The 20354-nt window shown below is 40.3% G+C and overlaps 1 protein-coding gene across 1 annotated transcript in view; it reads left to right on the top strand.

Moving 5' to 3' along the window:
• Positions 1-1841: 1841 nt before the first annotated feature.
• Positions 1842-20354, top strand: part of LOC139721742 (flotillin-1-like) — a 28717-nt gene continuing 10204 nt past the window's right edge. Inside the window, exons 1-8 of the mRNA XM_071633064.1 lie at positions 1842-1979; positions 6068-6234; positions 8417-8560; positions 10104-10223; positions 10992-11087; positions 14189-14341; positions 16361-16542; positions 17235-17280. Coding sequence (XP_071489165.1) covers positions 1931-1979; positions 6068-6234; positions 8417-8560; positions 10104-10223; positions 10992-11087; positions 14189-14341; positions 16361-16542; positions 17235-17280 — 957 coding nt within the window. The 5' untranslated portion in view covers positions 1842-1930. The remainder of the gene's footprint in view (positions 1980-6067; positions 6235-8416; positions 8561-10103; positions 10224-10991; positions 11088-14188; positions 14342-16360; positions 16543-17234; positions 17281-20354) is intronic.

Here is a 20354-nt window from a genome sequence, read left to right as displayed (position 1 = left end):
CGACTGGTACGTGTCATTAGAGATGTTGCATCCTGTCAGGTTGCCACAACGTGGACGGCAGTGGTGACGAATCGTTTAAGGAAGCAGTGAAAGCAGACCGGTTAACAGACGCCCCAGCCCTTGGACGAGCTCGATCGACATGCAGGCGAGAACCTCACCCCGCGACCATGCCGACGTCGAGATAAGTGGCCACACCCATTAACCTCATTATATCCCTACTAACAAAACCCCTCCCCTTCCTTCCCTTAAGAAGTTTTAAAGAAGTAAAGGTCTCCACAGGTGTAGAAGAGTTAAGCGATGTGATGTGTTCCATTGTGTAATAGGAAAAGGAATTTGTTTGTAATCAGTATCTATATTTCAGACCTACGAGGAGGCAGGTCGGTGAATAAATATACTGTTAGCAGCATTGACATTATCCCTGTAAATTTTACCCCTTCTCCCGCATTTTATATTCACTGTTGTTGTGAAGCAATATTTAGTCTCTTTTTATCTTTTGGAAATTTGTTGATGATTGGTGTCTATGTGATAAGCTAACCCCCGACCAGTACAGAGAGAAGCTAACAGACCAGACCAAAATTTATCCGCCTCTGTACAACATTGGTCGGCCCCTTGAGACAATTAGGGGTGTGGGGGTTGCATATATATATATATATATATATATATATATATGTGTGTGTGTGTGTGTGTGTGTGTGTGTGTGTGTGTGTGTGTGTGTGTGTATTTATATATATACACATACACACCCACACCCATATACCTCAAATTAATTTGTCCGTAAATTATGTCTGTAAAGGACATAAAATTAGCCTGCTGAGTATTTCTTTTCTTCATAGTGATTTAAGTATGTTTCTCAGCGGGTTAAAGTAGTCAGCGTCGACACATTTTCCGCATGAGAATTCACCCGGCCCCAGATAGGAGCCTACATGTAGGGCGCACATTTCGATTCGGTAAAATTCGGTATACAAGAAATACAGTCGCACACATCAGAGAGAGGAAAATCAGACAATCCATTAAAAACTTAGGAATCAACCCACATACCATTATACCGTCATCGTTGGATAAGGAGACCTTGACAATTCGTGATGTCACAGCAGGGCAACGGTATGTGGAACATACAAAAAGAATTCAACATGGTATTCCTATTTTCATTTTTCTAGCCAAATGGAAACCTTGACTGGAGTTCTTTTTGAAGGCAGGGGGAATAAAGAAAGAAGTCAAAAGCTCCACTTGACAATTAAAACATACACACACATAGAAACAAACAAAAACGTAGTTCATAGCGAAATGATTCTTCGGCGCATTTCCATGCCTAACTCTAGTTAGTTTCCGTCTACTCCAATCGCTTTCTGTGATGAATAAAGTAAAAAAATAATCAAACTCAACCAACAACAGCCAGCAAGAACAAGCTTCTATAAAACATTTGCGGTGTTGATGTCAGCGCATATTACTCACAGACACACAAAAAATTTTCCATTTGTTTCCGTACCGAGCTATCGGCCCAGGTACTCACCGTACTCATTACATAATGAAGTCAATTTAAGATTCAATACTGATGGATTTCAAAATATATGTAAATAAAATTTTAATCACAAAATTTGTACTTGTAATACTACATTGTGTGATAAATATTTATTTAAGTCATTGTTTTAACATAGATATCAACAATTTGGTTTTTAAGTATTATAATCTCACATTTTTTCGACTGGAATTCGTGTTTATATATCCTGCCATGACGTAATGTATGTGAAGGCTTGGTCGCTTGCGAGCTTGTTGGGTGTGTATTACACACGCTGGTTGTATACTTGTGTGATGTCACTGTGCAATTGCCCATTCCTTGTATACGCTATACGTGCCGTGCAAAGCAAGGCAGTCTGCAATTAGAACGTCCCATCTCAGAACCGACATTTGGTAAACAAAGTGTAGGTACATCATGGTGTTTTTTGAAACCTGCGGTCCTAATGAGGCCTTAATCATTTCAGGTGAGTTTTTTTTCTATATGTTTACAAACTGTATTATTATTCTTAAGCGTTCCTTTTTCGTAAGTTACAATTTTGTTACGGTACTGTTGTGTTGATTTTGCTCGACGTGTATGCGTGTTTTACTCGTATGCCTGCCGGTCTTCGATCGGGTGGACCCTCCTCAATCAACATGATCAACAAGCACATCCACACCAGAGCTCGATCGTGCTTGCTGCACAATTGTGTACAGCACAAGCGCATAGAATTAATCTACAGTGCGATAAAATTTAAAAAGATCTTTAAAAAGTTCTGTATCACACCACCCCAGGCCCCATTGAATATTCAGCTGTAGCGTTAGTGAGTGTAGGTGTGCATTGCCATTGACAGTGTAGAAACCAGCAATGAATAAATTTACTTTTGCCTTGCTGAAAACAGGCGGTAGAGTCTAACGACGTAACGTTATAAAATTTAATCCAGAAATCAATCAGAATCTTGGCTAGGCCCTTGGTCCACTCTATAGCGTTAGTCAGAAAGATCCGTCTGTCCGGAGGAGTCTTTTAATTTTTTTGACGATATCGCTCTCCTCCAGAGACATAACTCGGTATAACTCAGTTCGGGAAACCCACTCACAAGGGGGGCCCCTCCTTATAAGTAACCCGTCCCCCTTATAAGTAACCCCGTCCCCCTTATAAGTAACCCCCGGGGCACCCCTTATAAGGAGTCTCCACGCTTTTTTGCAATGCAACGCGAAAATGAAAGGACTGCGGCAATTCGCTTGATTATGTCCATAAAGCTTCACAAGTTTCCTAGTTACTCACGAAATTTGAGCAAAATCGGTTTGAGGCATCATATCTAAAATCATGGATTTAAATGCGATGTCAAACGACCCATGCGAATGCTGTAATGCGAGCGATTACTGGCGCGAGTGTCGCCAGGCGCGGCGGCGCGGCAATGCTTGAGTGCAGACATGGCGACTGAGTGTTGTACTCAGTCGCCACGTCTGCACTCGAGCATTGCCGCGCCGCCGCGCCTGGCGACACTCGCGCCAGTAATCGCTCGCATTACAGCATTCGCATGGGTCGTTTGACATCGCATTTAAATCCATGATTTTAGATATGATGCCTCAAACCGATTTTGCTCAAATTTCGTGAGTAATTAGGAAACTTGTGAAGCTTTATGGACATAATCAAGCGAATTGCCGCAGTCCTTTCATTTTCGCGTTGCATTGCAAAAAAGCGTGGAGACTCCTTATAAGGGGTGCCCCGGGGGTTACTTATAAGGGGGACGGGGTTACTTATAAGGGGGACGGGTTACTTATAAGGAGGGGCCCCCCTTGTGAGTGGGTTTCCCGAACTGAACTATACACAGCCCAGTCGCTGTACATGGTACGTTGCGATAGCGTTACAGCGTCTGGTCGGGCTAAACTTGGTAGTACGTGTAGGACTCGTAGGAGGGGATCCGTGAAGCCAGACACAGCTCTCCGCGGAACATATCCCCGACGACTAACGTGAGATCTATTGAGTATTAGTACCATTACAGACCAATCTTGCTGTCGCAGAGTGGAACTTGACCGCAAGATCGGTCTGTATGTCACTAGCTCTCCCACCCATTTAGATTTTGATTAAAATTTAGGCACCTAGTCTCCTAAATAAATTAGCCTAATTTGATTTCATGTGAGTAAATAAGAGTAAGATTCTTGAGAGTGAGAGTACTCACAAGTGTACAATGTAGGCTGTGTAGAATTCACTCACCTGTATCAGTCAGGGAAACCCGCTCATGATTGGAGCTCCTGCTCTGAAGGATCCCTCCCCTCCCCTCCTCATGAGCATGGCCTGGCTGGTTGCTCATGTCATGAAGCCCTCTTGCCTCGGGGCGAGAGAATGCTTATGAGCCCCCCTGTTCACTTTATATCACCCAGCGCATCTGACAAATTGTCGCAAGTTCGCATGGTGATTTTTTTGTTACTCGCACATGATATGCACTCCCATGATGACAAGAAAAAATTCTGTCTTACACTTTTTGAGAAAAATTGAGTTTTAATCAACAGATGTGCAGCGACTCACCTAAACATGGCGCCGGGTGCCAGCTGGTTTGCTCCTTGACCGACAGATCGTTGTGTATCTGATCGTTTGGGATACACCTAGATGTTCTTCGGAGACTGCGTCTGGCTTTACGGATCCCCTCCTAACAACAGTCCTACACTGTATGTCTCTGGAGGAGAGCGATAACGTCAAAAAAAGAAAAGAAAAGAAAAAAGACTCAGATGGATCTTTCTGTCTAGTTTGCTCCATGCAGGGCTACTGCGCCTATCGCTGTGCCTAACCCTAGTGCGCTCCTTCACACAGTTTAAAAATAGTTATACCGTGGGAGCTTCGCGTTTGGGCTAGTTGCAGTTATCGCCGTGCCCTGATCCGACTCGAAGTTTTCGGGGCTCTTTTCTTTGGCTCTCGCTTCTTTAAGGCATGAATCAGCACCATGAAAGTGAAGTCTGACATCAATTTTACAAATATTCGTAAGAGAAAATAAAATCAGAACCAACCTGATTTTGTACATACAAAGTCACTATTCCACACTGAGTGATAGAGTACAATCGTGTGAGTGGGTACTCAAATTTGTCAGCAAACTAATCACTTTGTATATATTACAGGTTCACTTTCTTTGCGAATTCTGCTGTCCACCATGAACCAGCCTTTTGCACCTTTTGTGCAAGCGTTATGCTGCATCAAGCGCAGACAGTGCTCAGGCCATGCAAGTGGTGGGATTTCTAGAGTGAGCCTAGCCTTGTGCATACACAGGAGGAGATTTCTGTACAATATGCATTTTATTGCATGGCTTGTTTGTTCAAATGTACATGTTTGCATGATGCATGTGTCTTAACCCTAAAAAGACTGGGCTATTTTGGTAGCTCGAAAGACTGGGGGGGCCCTAAAGGGCCCCCCCTTAAGATCTCGGCCGTGGATCGCACGATCACCGCGGAAATTTGCACAATGGTAGTGTGCGATGTAATCTACAAGATCGTATATTTAAATTTTACAAAATAGTCTTCTTTTATTTTATTTTGATTAATTATGCTAATTTATGCAAGATATCAGACTCTTTGATCTAAATCAGTAAATAAAGCTCCAAAAGTGCTCATTTTTCGTCTAATTATTCTTTGTGGCATTCTTAGCAAATGTCCTTGAAAAAGAATTCGGTATAAAAATTAATTTCTTATTTATTTTATTGTTTTATGAATTTCTTATGTATTTCTTTGTTTTTTCGACCTTTTGTTTTTGTTGTTTTTTTTAACAAAATTTGTGGCAGACACTTTTTGAAGCATAATACTCCTAAAGCAAATTAATTTTAGCCATTGAGAGTAAAAATAAGCATATTTATATGAACCATGTGAAAAGACTCAATTTGCATTGACTTTGTACACAAAATCACATTTTTGAGCCATTTTCGGCCTCACGTGCATGTACAAAAAGTTATGTAACTTCAGAACCGTACCCCCGGGCGTCACAAATTTGGTGTCAAAATGTGCGGGAAACTCGAAAGAAAAAAGTCATAGAGCATCGCGGCGAGAGCATTGCGTGTTGCTGAGTAATCGCGCGAAATGTCGAGGGGGGGGGCCTTTTAGGCCCCCCCCCAGTCTTTTTAGGGTAAACAGTGACACATCATTTGCCTCTCCAACAGTTGCTTCAATCTTATTTTCTCCAAGGACGTAGGATTGGGGTTAGGGTTGTGATTGTGTTTTAGGTTTAGTTTGATATGAGGATTAGGGTTAGGGTTGTGTTTGTGGTTAGAATTTGTTTCCATGGTGTACAGATGTTTAATGGCAGCAATAGTTGCTGGAGCAAATGTCATGGAGCCCCATTAAACACAGCAAATGAAGTTTGTAGCTCACACAATATGCACATAAAACACTGTAACATCGAGTTACATGTATTTGTGTTTGAAATACAGATTGTACAGTGTAGATACTGGTGGCATGTACAAGTACAGTGCTGCAACACAATTAATATTTAATTATGTATCTTACATTTCTTCTAACAGTAGCGTTACTGGTGTTGTGCTCATTTAGCAGAAACATTTTTTAGAAAATGTTTAACAACTTTTGTTCCTCTCAGGATGCTGCCACGCGGAGCCCCTGATGGTGTCTGGAGGCCGTGCCTTCGTGTTCCCCATCATCCAACAGAGCCAGCGTCTCTCACTCAACACGATGACACTGAAGATTGACACCACCAATGTTTACACAACGCTCGGCGTGCCCATTTCTGTCACTGGAATTGCTCAAGTGAGTACAGCTGTCGTGTGCAGGGGCGGATCCAGGAATTCTGTAGGGGGGGGGGGGGGGAGCAAACAGTATTTCTGGTGCTACCTCCGGGTTTCATCTCATTTTTTTCTTTTCATTTCTTTTGATTTAACAACAAATAAAGAGGGGGCCGAGCCCGGTGCGCCCCCCTCTGGATCCGCCACTGTGTGTGTACATGTAGGCCTACAGTGTACCCTCTACACTTGTACTATAAGTGTATTGGTACTCCATAGCTGGCAATGCCTCTAACTTGCACTAGCCGAACACTGTACCTTTGTCGGCAGCAGCTAGACAGGAGCAAGTGAAATGAAAGTGTAACCATATTAAAAAAAAAAAAATCTCCTGTAGTGTAAGTCAACGGCTTTTAAAGAAAACACAATCATTTGAATAAACAGCACACGTTGATTCACAACCATGAAACACATCAAATGGAGTATTCAACAAACATGGTTCGATCAAGTGTTGGTACAATGTAGTGCATTACATTGTGACTTCTTCATGTAAGCATTGGAAAGGAGCTGAAATGAAATATTTAAAAGTGCATTGCATCATTAAACACTCATTATCTTTGGGCTTCTGTATGGCTGACTTCATGGGTTTTAGGGGGAAAGTGAAAGAAAAAAGGCGGCTTCAAAACTTTTTGCTTGCCAAATTTGGGGAAGGATTTTTTTTCTCATTGTTCCAAATCACTTGCCCGACTTTGATTTTCACTTGCGTGGGGCAATCTGGCAAGCTCTTACAAATTGTATACAGATGTTTGTATTGTAGCTTCATGCAAAGTTAACATTGGTTGTGTAAGGGTACACTATGGTACATTATTATGACATGAAATTGATGAGAAATGCAAGCATACACGTACTGTACCAGAGTGTGTACTGTATGTTATGTTGTAGATCAGAGTATTGGTATTAAGAGAGATGTTGTTACATTGTATAAAGCATTTTCACATCAGAAGGGTTTGATAGAGAACAATGTATCATGCAGTGCAGGAATTCAGCACATTTAGTGGTATTAGCCCTCATAAGTCATGTGACCAACTTTGCCAAATATGAAGGACCACCTAATACACACACGTACACCACCACAGACTTTGATCTTTGTGGCCTTGTGGTATTATATGCGTAAAGCCACTTTTACAGAGGCTTCCTGTCAGTACTTGTGTGGATGAAAATTGTTTTTAAATTGAATGTCTTTCATGGATTACCCTGTATGTTTGGAATTGATGCTTGCACATGTCTACATTGTGATTACGGTTATATGCATAATAAATACAATGTGTATGGTTGCATGTGCACTGGTGTATCTCCTGTCACATGCACATTGTACGTACACTAGTAAAATGTATGATGCACAATGTATGATATCGATACAAAGGGGAATTCTATTGCAGGTTCACATTCGCTCAGAATCAATCATAAGAAGGAAGGTTTCAATTTGATCCAAATTTGACATAGAAATGAAAATCACAGAACTGTGACACTTGTATGTATTCTTACATGTACATGTATTTCTTTTAATTTGATGAAAATAGTTCAATGCATTTAAACGCGAAGTGAATTGAGAAAGAAAAATCCTGACATGTAGGGGCAACTTTAGTAGTGGATCTGTATACATGTAATGTGGCTGCGTACACACAAGCACTGGAAAAAAACCCCACAACAAACACGTGTTTGTATTTTCATGTCATTAATTTTGCCACTGTAAAAAGAAAGATATGACTGCTGTGAACATGGGATTCCTAGGCCAGAATAATTTGTTACACTTGAAAGCATGTCTTCAGCAATTCATGTAAAAAGAAAAAGTAAAAGAAAAAGAAAAGTCTGAAGACTTGCGTATTTGCAGGTTATAGGTTTACAGTGTATGGCGTAGTGATAAGTGGTACATTACGTGTATGTACCTTGTTTGTGTACTGTGATGCTGTAAACTATTGAATTCATGAACTCAAGTATTTTCATCCGATTGAAGTTGACTTTTCCCTGCTCTGTTTGCTACATTTTCTTCTTTTTATCAAATTGGAATAAACATGAAAAGGAGTACGTACTTGAAGATCAAAGATATTGCACGGTATATGATACAAACTGTAAATATATGTGCACACTTTTGTTTGTAGTTCTGCTGAGATGCATCGCTAATAGTGCAATAATCATGACATCACTCTGTGCAGGTCAAGGTTCAGGGTTCAAGCAAGGACATGCTGAAGGCTGCGGCACAGCAGTTCCTCGGCAAGTCAGAGCGGGAGATCGAGCAGATCGCCATGGAAACCCTGGAGGGCCATCAGAGAGCTATCATGGGTACTATGACTGTTGAGGTGGGTTGTTAAGCAATTTCAGTCATGCACTGAGAATCAATGTCTTGCAGCACATATTTCTTTTCATATAAATTTACCAAATACTACCTCCCTCTGTTTGCAAAATAAAACAAAAAGTTGTGAACGAATTTACATGAAACTTGCCGGAAAAGTTGATAATGACACAAGGAACAGAGGATCCAATTTTGGTAGTGATCCAGGAATTTTTAATGGATTTCATGAAGGATTTTTTAATCTTTTGGCAGATAGGGTCAATAAACTTGGGAATTCAAGCTGGGCATATTTGATGTTTGCATACGTGCTCTTAAACACATGCTGGAAGCTGATGACATACAAAAGGCTTCTGGGAAATTGGCGATTTTCAGCATGCATGATGATGTATTGGGTGGTAATGAGCTGCTTGGTGGAGGTCTGCGCTCTATGAGTGCTTTTCTGGGTTCATTACAATTTTTACTTGATGAGAGCTGTCTTGTCTCACACATCCTTACAAATGACAAAGTGAAAAATCATATGTGTGGACTTACATAAAATTTGTACACCCAGCGACAAATGAAAGAGTGTTTGTAAGAACTGAGTAACCTACATACTTGTGTACATGTATGTTAAAGCCAAATCAGGGTTCTCCGGAGGGCTCAAAATTCATCTTCCCACTGTTTGGAATTTGCTTGCAGTACATGGAAAGGCTCTTCTGGGACATTTCTCCTGCAGATGCAAATTTTCGGCTATCCTTCAAATATATTAATTTACTCTACACTTGATCAGACAAAACTGCCCACTTTGTCATGGAAGTGCTGTAGGCCTATATAATGGAAAGAGGAAATGAAAGTAATCTAACAAGCAGCTGCTCAATTCACCCAGTTTGCATGTACAATGTGTACTTTGTTTGGATCCTGTATTTTCAGTACTTCCTCCTCCCACTTCTAGCGTATACAAAGTTGTATATAAGCGTGGGATCAGGGCCACAATTGCTCATGAAGGTAGATGAAATGTGACTATGACTATGAAAACCTGTAACTACACGTACATTGGAATTAGTCATGTAAATAAAATGTGATGAACTATGAAAACCTGTAACTATATTGTACACGTACATTGGAATTAGTCATGTAGATGAAATGTGATGAACTATGAAAACCTGTAACTACACGTACATTGGAGTTAATATGGACAAGATGAAATACGATGAACTACAGTTGTATAGAAAACCTGTAACTACATGTACATTTGAATTAGTCATGCTTTGAAGTTGTTGATTAAAAAACAATGACACCTTGTAAATGGATATTGAAATGTTATGCTATTACAGCACTCATAGCTCTCCTTTGTGCACTCATGACAAGCAGTGTGAAGTAATTTAAAATCTATGCCATTTGGGATCATTCCTTCTGTTGCTGACCACTCAAATGCACCTATTGTGAAAGTTGCATAGTCCAAGTGGCTGAATTCTTCTGATACATTGTAAATGGTGTAGAGTCCTGCATTATAGTCGTGTACAACATCTTTCAGTGTGTATTTAAAGGTCTCATATCATTTCCCTTTACAGGAGATCTACAAGGACCGGAAGAAGTTCTCCAAGAATGTGTTTGAGGTTGCCTCATCAGACCTCTTCAATATGGGTATCTTCGTTGTCAGTTACACCCTCAAAGACGTCAGGGATGACCATGTAAGATGATTCATATTTTGAGAGTCATGCCATGGACTATGTTCTACACATGAACGTACTACACTCTCCTTAATTATTCAAACTTTTGTTTCTGTCAAATGTGTTACAATACCATTTTAGATATCATGCTTTCTTGTTTTGATCTCATCATAATCACCAACTGTCAAACTGGATAAAAACAAGACGGCGTAAATCAAAAATTACATGCACAGAAGTTTATAATTCTCAAATCAAGAAAAAAAGCTTAAAGTGCAGTTGTAGTTTACATCGAGGAATCATTGCTATTCAGCCAGTTCAATTGCAAAATGCACACAAACTTAACAAGAGAGAGCAAATATCTTGCCAGGTTGATTGTAATTTGTAAGCCATATGATCCCATTTTTTTGCGTATTGTTTCATGTAAACATGGACAGTAACAGTAGATGACATGTACAGTGTACAGACACAGAGCCTTTATGTCTTGCATTTTTTGATAGAGCAGCGTTACATGGAGCGCATGTCCACAGGTGTCCACTGCTGCAACAGATTTTGTTACACAAAATTTGTCATGTTTTGAGGTTTGTTGCAGTAGTGGGAAACATGACTTCCACTAGTAGTTGATCATTGACATGCATGTTTCATACATTGTAAATGATAGAGAAATACATGTAGAAACTTCATTATGAATTATGAAAGTCTGTATTTGCCATCAAAAGGTATCTTTGTGAGAGGTTGTGTACAATGTGTAATGTCATGTCTAAGCTTTCACTGTGTTGCCTTCTTTGCTAGGGTTACCTGAAAGCCCTGGGTATGGCCAGAACAGCTGAGGTAAAGAAGGACGCCAGGATTGGTGAAGCAGAGGCCAAGCGGGATGCCGGTATCAAGGTACAATAGCATCTCTGGGACAGGGAGTTATGGTTTTGTGACTTATACAGTTAAACTCGCATAAGTCGATCTTCTCGGGACTGAGCAAAACACATCGACTTGTGCGTAAGTCGAAAAAAAAATCAACTTAACAACAGTTACACGTACCACACATACATTATGTATAAATGTACATGTATGTTGTCTACTCTGGAGCCGAGAGCTGGAGAGTTGGTGTGCCGCAGCACGGGTCGCCCGGCAGGGCCGCGGCTAACTTCGCATGTACAGTGCATTAGTATTGGCACAGGTCCGATTACTTTACACCCTTGTTAAACCTTGGGGAAGTGAATATGAACGATATTTGAGCAGTGATTGATTCCAGTTTACCATACTGTGGCTTGAAATGCGTGTAGAGGTGTAATTCTGAATTACCCGTGCCCGTAACTTTTCCCCTACTTTCCGCTTTGAAAACTCAGCAGCTTCATCCATCCACTGCACAGCGCAGACTGCAAACATACACAGACTATACACAGCCCAGTCGCTGTACGCACAACTATTACACAGCCCAGTCGCTGTACGTATGTAGCGCTAGCGCGACAGGGCTGGACCAGCGGATCTCCAAACATGAAGAGAGTTCAACAATCGCATGCGATCGCTTTGAATTTTGATATTTTAGATCATTTTTTTGTCACCTGTCTGGTCGGGCTAGTTCCTATATAAACAAAACTGGCGTCTCGTGATTTTGACAGTGATTTATTGCACAATAAAATCTTATTCGACTTAGGCACGGTGAATTTAATGGTTTTTCCGTGAAAGTGTTCTTGGAATTTCATCGACTTAGGCGAGTATTCGACTTACAAAATTCGACTTGTGAGTGAATTAATACACGTACGTCAATGGGGAAAAATTGGGACTTTTTAAAATCATCGACTTGCGCGATTATTCGACATATGCGATGTCGACTTAGGTGAGTTTAACTATATTGTAAAAGGGAAAATTAGTAAATTCACTTTTGAGGGGCAACTAAATCCCATTTTGTATAGTATTGTCACATACGCATTAGGCACAATCACGAAACTGCTTCAAATGTAGTTTCAATGTGTTTTTATGCCTCCGCCACGAAGTGGTGCCGGAGGCATTATGTTTTCGGGTTGTCCGTCTGTCCATCCGCACGTACGTCCGCACGTCCGTACGTCCGTCCGCTTTCGTTTACGCGATAACTTGAGTAATATTTACTGGAATTTTACCAAACTTGGTCCAAGTATGAAGTATGATGGGGCAATTATTTGATTAGATTTTGGGTGAAATCGGCTAAAGGTCAAAGGTCAAGGTCAAATCATGAAATTGTATCCGTTTACGCGATAACTCAAGACTGGATGGAACAAATTTCACCAAACTTTGTTGGAGGATGATGTATGATGGGACAATTACTTGACTAGTTTTTCAGTGAAATCGGACAGAGGTCAAAGGTCAAAGATCAAGGTCAAATCCTGAAATTTATCTGTTTACGTGATAACTCAAAACTGGATGAAGCAGCTTTCACCAAACTTGGTCCAAGGATGATGTATGATGGGACAATTAGTTGAGTAGATTTTAGTGACATTGGCCAAAGGTCAAAAGGTCAAGGTAAGATGCTACAAATTTTGCAATTTCTCCCATATCCATGCAATGCCCGAAGGTATTTTCTTGAAACTTGGTGTGGACATGTACTACTGCGTAAAGATTCTCCAGAGAGAGTTTCATGTCATAAGGTCAAAGGTCAAAAGGTCAAAGGTTAGGTGAAAATGTTGCAATATCACTTTTCTCGCAAATGGTTCAATGTATTTTCATGGAACTTGGTACATACGCATGTACTGTCTGGCAGGGATTATCTAGGGAATTTCGGGGTCATGGGTCCATAGTCAGGGGTCAAAGGTCAAGGTCAACTCCTCAAAATTGTACTATTTCCCTCATATACTAGTATATGCAATGCTTGCATTATTTGTTTCAAAACTATGTACATGCATTACCTGATGGAGATTCTCCGGGAAATTCCAGCCAGAAGGTCAAAGGTCAAAGGTTAAGGGTCAAAGGCCAGGTTTCAATGCCCCTCCCCAAAAAAAATCTATTTTGTACCGTTATCACACTCTTTTTTCATACCTTTGAAATTACTCAATGCATAAACTTCCCCAAAATTCCCCAAATATGTATACCTGCACTCTTAGAAAATTATAGCAAACCCAGTTCAAGACATTTCTGACAAACCCGTCATTTCAATATTTTGCCAGTGATGTGAAAATGTCATGGATCACACATTGTGAAGACATTGTACTATACGCGTATTGGGAGAATCATGCATTATGGCGGAGGCATCAGTCGCCATAGCGACATTTCTAGTTTTCTTTTCGTAGTTTGGGCGGTTTGAAACTCAGTGAAACTATGCATGGTTCCACTATCCGATATTTTGCTTCGCGTAATTTGGGCAGTACGTCTGCAAACTTCTTAAGAAGTTTACTAGCGAAACATCACATGTAATTTCCTGCATGCGCTTGGGAAGTACCAATGTATTTCACTTCTAATGAAATTATGCATAGTTTTGTGTAGTGTTACCACAGCTACTGTAGCCTTTGCAAAATGGAGTTGTAGAGGATGCCAAAATTCTGTAATTGAAGTGTATTGTACAATTTATAGGAAATATTGTGGAAATTGCCAAATTGAAATGATATTGAGAAAAAAAGAGGATGTACAGTGAAGATACATTTTTTTTCATTTTCAGTCCGTTAGTACATATAAACTTGGAAACCTCTCTTAGTTGAAACAGGTTTCAGTAGAGGAGAAAGATGGTAGTTTAACACTATAGCTTTCTATATGTACTGTTTACCAAAACTTCCGAAATCCACAGAGACAATTGTTAACAATTTGTGGTAGATTCATTTCATTCACATTTCATTTGTATAGTTTGGTACAGTGTATAATGGACTTGAAACATGAGTACATCATAAAGTGCTGTGGCACTAGGGTGAAGAGAGCAAAGTGATAGTAGGGCTATATCATGTTGGGATACCTTTTTTGATTGCTTGTTACATGCTGACCTTTGCTGACTTTATTCACCTACAACATGTAAAATCCAATTTTGCTTGTAGGAAGCACGTGCTAGGGAGGAAAAGATGGCTGCCACCTACCTGAACAATGCCGAGATTGCCAAGGCTAAGCGTGACTTTGAGCTGAAGAAGGCGTCCTACGACTATGAGGTTCAAGTCAAGAAGGCCACCTCAGACATGGCCTATGAATTGCAGGTAGGATTGTAGGCCATTATCAAAGCCATATTGGAGTGATGTAGCCACAGGAGAGGGCATGTGACCCTGTATCACAAAACCACCAGAAAGTAGCCAGACATGGATTTTTGGTTCAAGATAGGTTTTGAAAGAGCAGACTTCAAGCACTAAATTGATGTATATTTGTTGAAAGAAAAAGAACATAACAAAACAAAAATCCTTGCAAAAATAAAATTTCTCTTGGCCTGATGATCCCAAACTTCAGAATTTTGTATAAGATGAACTGCTCTTTCAGAAAATATGAAAAATTAAAGACTCACAAGGTTTACTCATTTCACATATTTTGAGTCCTCACATAAAATCGGGGCTTGTGAATTCTTGTTGGTTTTGTGATGCACAGTCACAAATAATGTATATTCTCTTCCTAACTCTTAATTGCCAGAACACCCAGAGCTGTATGATTATTGCTCTCTTTCATGAATGTCTTGTTATTATGGCTGATAAGACAGTAACACTTTATCAAATCACGTGTTCATTGTGTGCTTTGAAATCAACTGTCTGTGTGAAAAAGCCCTGACAAAGTATAGCTTATACATTCAAGACAAAACAAATGTAGGAAAAAATGAATAGAATGATAACAACCTTGCAATGTGGACCCTTAAAGTGATCTGTGGTACTGTAATCAAGAATGGCTGGCTTTCTGATTTTCACATTTTCTGTCATACTACATTTGCTGACAAGAACAGATGGGCTGGAACTAACCATCAGTCAATAAGGATTACATAATCCTCTTCATCTTTAATCTGTTGCGGAGAAATCCAAAGTATACTCAAGCAAGTGTCTATGGGAAATGTGTGTTGTAGCAAAATCAGCCTGTCCTCAACGGGTTAAGCTGGTGCACTGTATGTTTGGACTGTCACATTGTTCACCTGACTGGTAATAGTATAACTTACTTGGTATCCAAATGATTATTTTTGGGATTATCCAAACATCAGTGAGAATGCTTCATAGGTCTGTTGAGTGCAAAAATACATAGGGGGTTATTCCCCATGAGTACCAATGAAAAAACAACAACAACAAACAAACAAACAAACAAACAAAAACCAGCCCACAATATGAATGTGATGGAATAGCAAATTCTTTGTAATAAATATTGAAATCCCTCCATCTCTTTCTCTCTATCTCTCTGTTACTCTCACCTGCCCTCTCCCCCATCTCTGCTCCCTCTTTGTCTGCATTTCTCTCTTCCTTTCTTCTCTCTCCTTCCATGTGCTATCTCTCCCTATGTATGTATTTCTCACATTCATCATCTCCCCTCTTTTTTCTCTTTCTGTGTCTATATCTAATCTCTCTCCCCTCTCCCTCTCTCACTCCTCCCCATCTCCTCCCTCTCTCTCCCTACCTTTCTCTTTCACACTTTCTCTCTTCTACCATCTGTTATCTCCCTATCTCTCACAATCTCCATCTCTCCCTCTTTCTTTCTCTTTCTGTGTCTGTATCTCATGTCTCTCCTCTCTCGATCTCTTACTCTTCCCCATCTCCTCTCCATCTCTCCCTGCCTTTTTCTTTCACACTTCCTCTCTCCTACCATCTGTTATCTCTCCCTATCTCTCACAATCTCCGTCTCTCCTCCGTTCTTTCTCTTTCTTCATCTGTATCTCATCTCTCTCCCCTCTCACTCTCTTGCTCTTCCCATCGCCTCTCCATCTCTCTATGTCTACCTTTATATCTTTCATGCTTCTTCTCTCCTACCATCTCTTATCTCTCCCTGTCTCTCACAATCACCATCTCTCCAACTTCTTTTCTTTCTCTTTCTGCATCTGTAACTCATCTCTCTCCCTCTTGCTGTCTTTCTCTTTCTCATCTCCTTTCCATCTCTCTTTGTCTGCCTTTATCTCTTCATTGCTTTCTCTCTGCTTGTCTGTTTCTCACAATCTCTGTCTCTCCTCCTTTTCCCTCTCTTTCTGCATCTGTATCTCATCTCTCTCTCTCTCTACCCCAACCCTCCCTCTATCTCATCTCGATTTGACCCCCCTCCAGGCTGCGAAGACCAAGCAGGCCATCAAGGAGGAGCAGATGCAGATCAAGGTAGTGGAGCGCTCCCAGCAGATCCAGGTCCAGGAGCAGGAGATCGCCCGGCGCGAGAAGGAACTGGAGGCCACCATCAAGCAGCCCGCCGAGGCGGAGCGCTACCGACTGGAGACCATCGCCAACGCCAACATGTGAGTACATTTTGGCTCTCCCGCTTCATTCAGTTTCTGTCTCAGTTTAGTTTATTCTCACCAAGCATTGAGAATATACAGAGCATACAATAAAACATGAAGGTACAAGATGACATACAAATACATGAATTTCAGAAATTATCCAACTTGTGATGTGAAATAATGTAACAGTATGGACATTAGCAAAGACAGTACAACTGGTTCATACTTCTTATTCAAAGGTCAAAAGGAGACTTTTCAGTGACATTTCAGTCATCAATCTGTCAAAATGATCAAAGACATCAAATTGAGTCTATTTCACTGAGTCAAATGATGAAAGTTTCATTGCTTGTCTCTGATAGAAACTGAAAATGAATGCGAAATTGTGAAAGCACACCAAGAATATCCCTCACATAGGACATGAAATGGATGTCCTGTGTGTGAGAGAGTCTCAACTAATGCACATTAAAGATCCCACTTCATGCGTTCATCGCAAAGAGGAGGGTTCATAACCAAGTGAAGTTGTCAGCTTCCAATCTATCTGGGCACCAATGAAGATCAGCTACTGCAGCCGAGTATGGGCTAGTCAGTCATCTCCTCAGATAGAAAAATGAAACAGCAAAAGCAACAACGAATGCTTGTATGATGTAATACAGTGATATGATTGGTAATTGTGCAATTGTATGTTTTTTTTTCTCTCTCTCTCTCTGCAGGAAGCGTGTCATGCTGGAGGCTGAAGCTCAAGCAGAAGCCATCAAAGTAAGACTAATCTCACTTCCTGTGATTCATAGCAAATAGAACCTCGTTTGTCTTTGCAACCATCTCTCTACCCCTCCCCTCACATACCTGCCAACTGTAATGTGGGGTGCAGGTGGTACCTGCGTGACAGGTGGCGTGTTTTGGATTGGAGCCCATGTCATGGTCTTCGGGACTGAAATGTGAAATTCGTCATGGCAGTGCTATGTGCCGACTTGCTGAAGAAAGTTGTGATACAGAGGACTTATCAAAGCAGATCTCCCATCATGATTTGCATGTGGGGACTTCATCCCAGTGAAGTTTGTACACATAGATTCAAGAAACCATGGGGGGGGGGGGGGGCATTTCATGAAGCAGTGTGGTCGCATATTTTTCTGCCAAACTGCTACAAGCTACTGAAATCTTTGCATCTGATTGGTGGAGAGTAAATTTGTCCAACAACTTTTTCGGACAAAATTCTTCATGGAATGCCCCCCAAAATGAGCTGAAGTTTGTGATTTTGTGTACCGGTACATTTCCTAAAGAAAACAGTGCCATGTCATTAAACTAACTGATGTTTTTTTGATCATTTGTCATTTTGAATTATTATTTCTATGCTAATTACAGTACAAAAGTATTCAGTGACAATATTTCCAATGAAAACAAGGAAAAAGTAAGAGCTTACAGGCAAAGAAATACATAACAAATTCAAAAAACAAAGTACATAAGAATTAAAAAGACTTTTGGAAGTTTTTGGATGTACAATTGTTGAATATGTCTCAAAAATGCAAACCATAAATTGGACTCTCAATGCTTTTGATTAATGTTAAATACGCTAAAATAAGATCTTGGGTTTAATTCTTACAACTAATTAATCAAAATTACACATTGACAATTAAAAATCTTTAGACACAATCTTGTAGATTACGATGTGGGTGTCCCATGTGCTGAATTTCCTTGCGATCGCACAGCTAATGGCCATGATCTCGATGGTGGAGGGGTGGAATCCACCTCCCACATATTTAGCATGGCCCAAAAAGCTTGCCTGATTAGGGTTAAAGGGGCATATTTTGAAGTGCTTCAGGAGCGCCTCTGTACCCAACTTTTAACCGGGGGGGCCAAAAGCTAAAAACAGAGGTCGAGTTGCACTCTCTCTACAAACTAAGTAGACCATGCTTATTTTCAAGTTTTTATTGTAACAAACAACATTCCACTGGTCTACCTCAAAAAAATTGTTGCGAAAGCCTCCAAATCCAAGATAGCGTCCAAGATGGCCGCCATATTTACTGAATTTGTTATTTAAATGATAGAATTCGATAGAAACATCAGATTTCAACAAATGTGATGTCATATGAAAGAGAATAAAATTTTCTACAAGTTGATACCATTTTTGTGGGTTATTGTGATAATTGGATTGAGATTTTAAGGAAAAAACACTCATTTTTTGATATTTTTCTGAAAAAAGGAAAATCATGAATATGCTTGATTTAGCATAAATCAGAGAAAAACTGAAGGATTATCTTGAAACGTTTCAAGAATTTTGTCTGACATATAATTAATATTTGGAGAAAATTAGGGGTCAGTAACGTTTTCGGTTCAGGAGTTATAATGTCTCAAACTTGAAAACTCACTACGTAAAAATGGCCACTTTAGTTGTGACCAAGACCTTGTTGGTCGTAAAAAAAGCCTGCGCGTGCCAAGACTACTGCACGCACCACTGGCACTGGCGCTTGTAGCAGTGCCAGTGGTGCGTGTAGTAGTCTTGGCAAACGCAGACTTTTTCTTTGACAAACAAGGGTTTGTGCCTGCAAACTAACTTTTCATACCAAGTGGTAGCTCAGGTGATACTGATCGCTATTATTTCAAAGTAGATTGTTCTGAAGCAGATGAGATGAAGCAAAAAAAAAAAAAAATCAAATAGAGGTAGTAGCTTCAAACTTGGCACCAATCTTGTTATAGATAGTTTAAGACAGAATTTAGATCAACCGCTCAAAAAAAAAAAATCAAGATGACAGCCATCAAAGTTGACATAGTGTATTGCGCCAAATTAAATGTATTATTTCGTTTTTGATACAAATTTGTCTGTTGTGCTATCTTAAACCGTCTTAAGTTTTTATGGACACATTTTTTTAAACCAGTGATATTCTACTCTCCGAAAAAGAAAAAACAAATCGAGTGGAAGTTTTTACTTTTGATGTGAGGAGTGAATAACAGAAAACGGTGAATTTAGAGTGAAATTGGAGTGACTTTTGAGTGAAAATGTTCATTTTCACTCATTTTAGAGTGACCTTAGGCAGAGCTCCACACTAACTTTTATTATTGGTGGCCTAAAGGCAAATATCCGACCTTTTTTGGAGGCCCGATCAGGCCACCAAATTCTTCATTTCTGACATTTTGGTGGCCCAACGTGCGTTTTTTTGTGGTCCTGGGCCACCGGACCACCGTTAGTGTCGAGCCCTGCCTTAGGGATGATCCCCGAGGTCACTCTAAAATGAATGAAAATGAACATTTTCACCGACTCTCGAGTGATCCTGATATCTAATATAGGAAAGCATCTACCAATGGCATAAGTTCAGATCAATTGTGACACTATAACCCAAATGAAATCAGCCTAAAAACAATGTAAGAAAAATCTGATAACGGAAATTACAGTTTCAGCATGCTTATTTGTTAATGTGAATATACAGCGCGAATAATCAATTTGGACAATTTTATTCGAACAATATACTGAAAAGTAATTTCGCACAACACATTTAAGAGCAAACTTGAGAAATTGCTGCCATGTTCGATTTTTTAGCTCACCTGAGCCAAAGGCTCAAGTGAGCTATTGCGATCGCCCTTCGTCCGGCGTCCGTCGTGCGTCGTGCGTCGTGCGTCGTGCGTAAACTTTTTACATTTTCATCTTCTTCTGGAAAACCCCAAGACTGATTTTCATCAAACTAGGCAGGTAGCATCCCTAGGGGGTTAGGAACTCAATTTGTTAAAATGGGCACCATGCCCCACCCAGGGGGCCCCCAGGGGGGCCCAAACCCCCCAAAATTAAGGAATCTGTCAAAATCTTCTTCTCTAGAACCAGAAGTGATAGAGCTAAGTTAGTA

Source organism: Diadema antillarum, unplaced genomic scaffold (genome assembly GCF_040938485.1).
Source record: "Diadema antillarum isolate AM-2024a unplaced genomic scaffold, OU_Dant_1.0 scf00000148, whole genome shotgun sequence".
Lineage (NCBI taxonomy): Eukaryota > Metazoa > Echinodermata > Echinoidea > Diadematoida > Diadematidae > Diadema > Diadema antillarum.
This window is presented reverse-complemented; position numbering and strand designations above follow the sequence as displayed.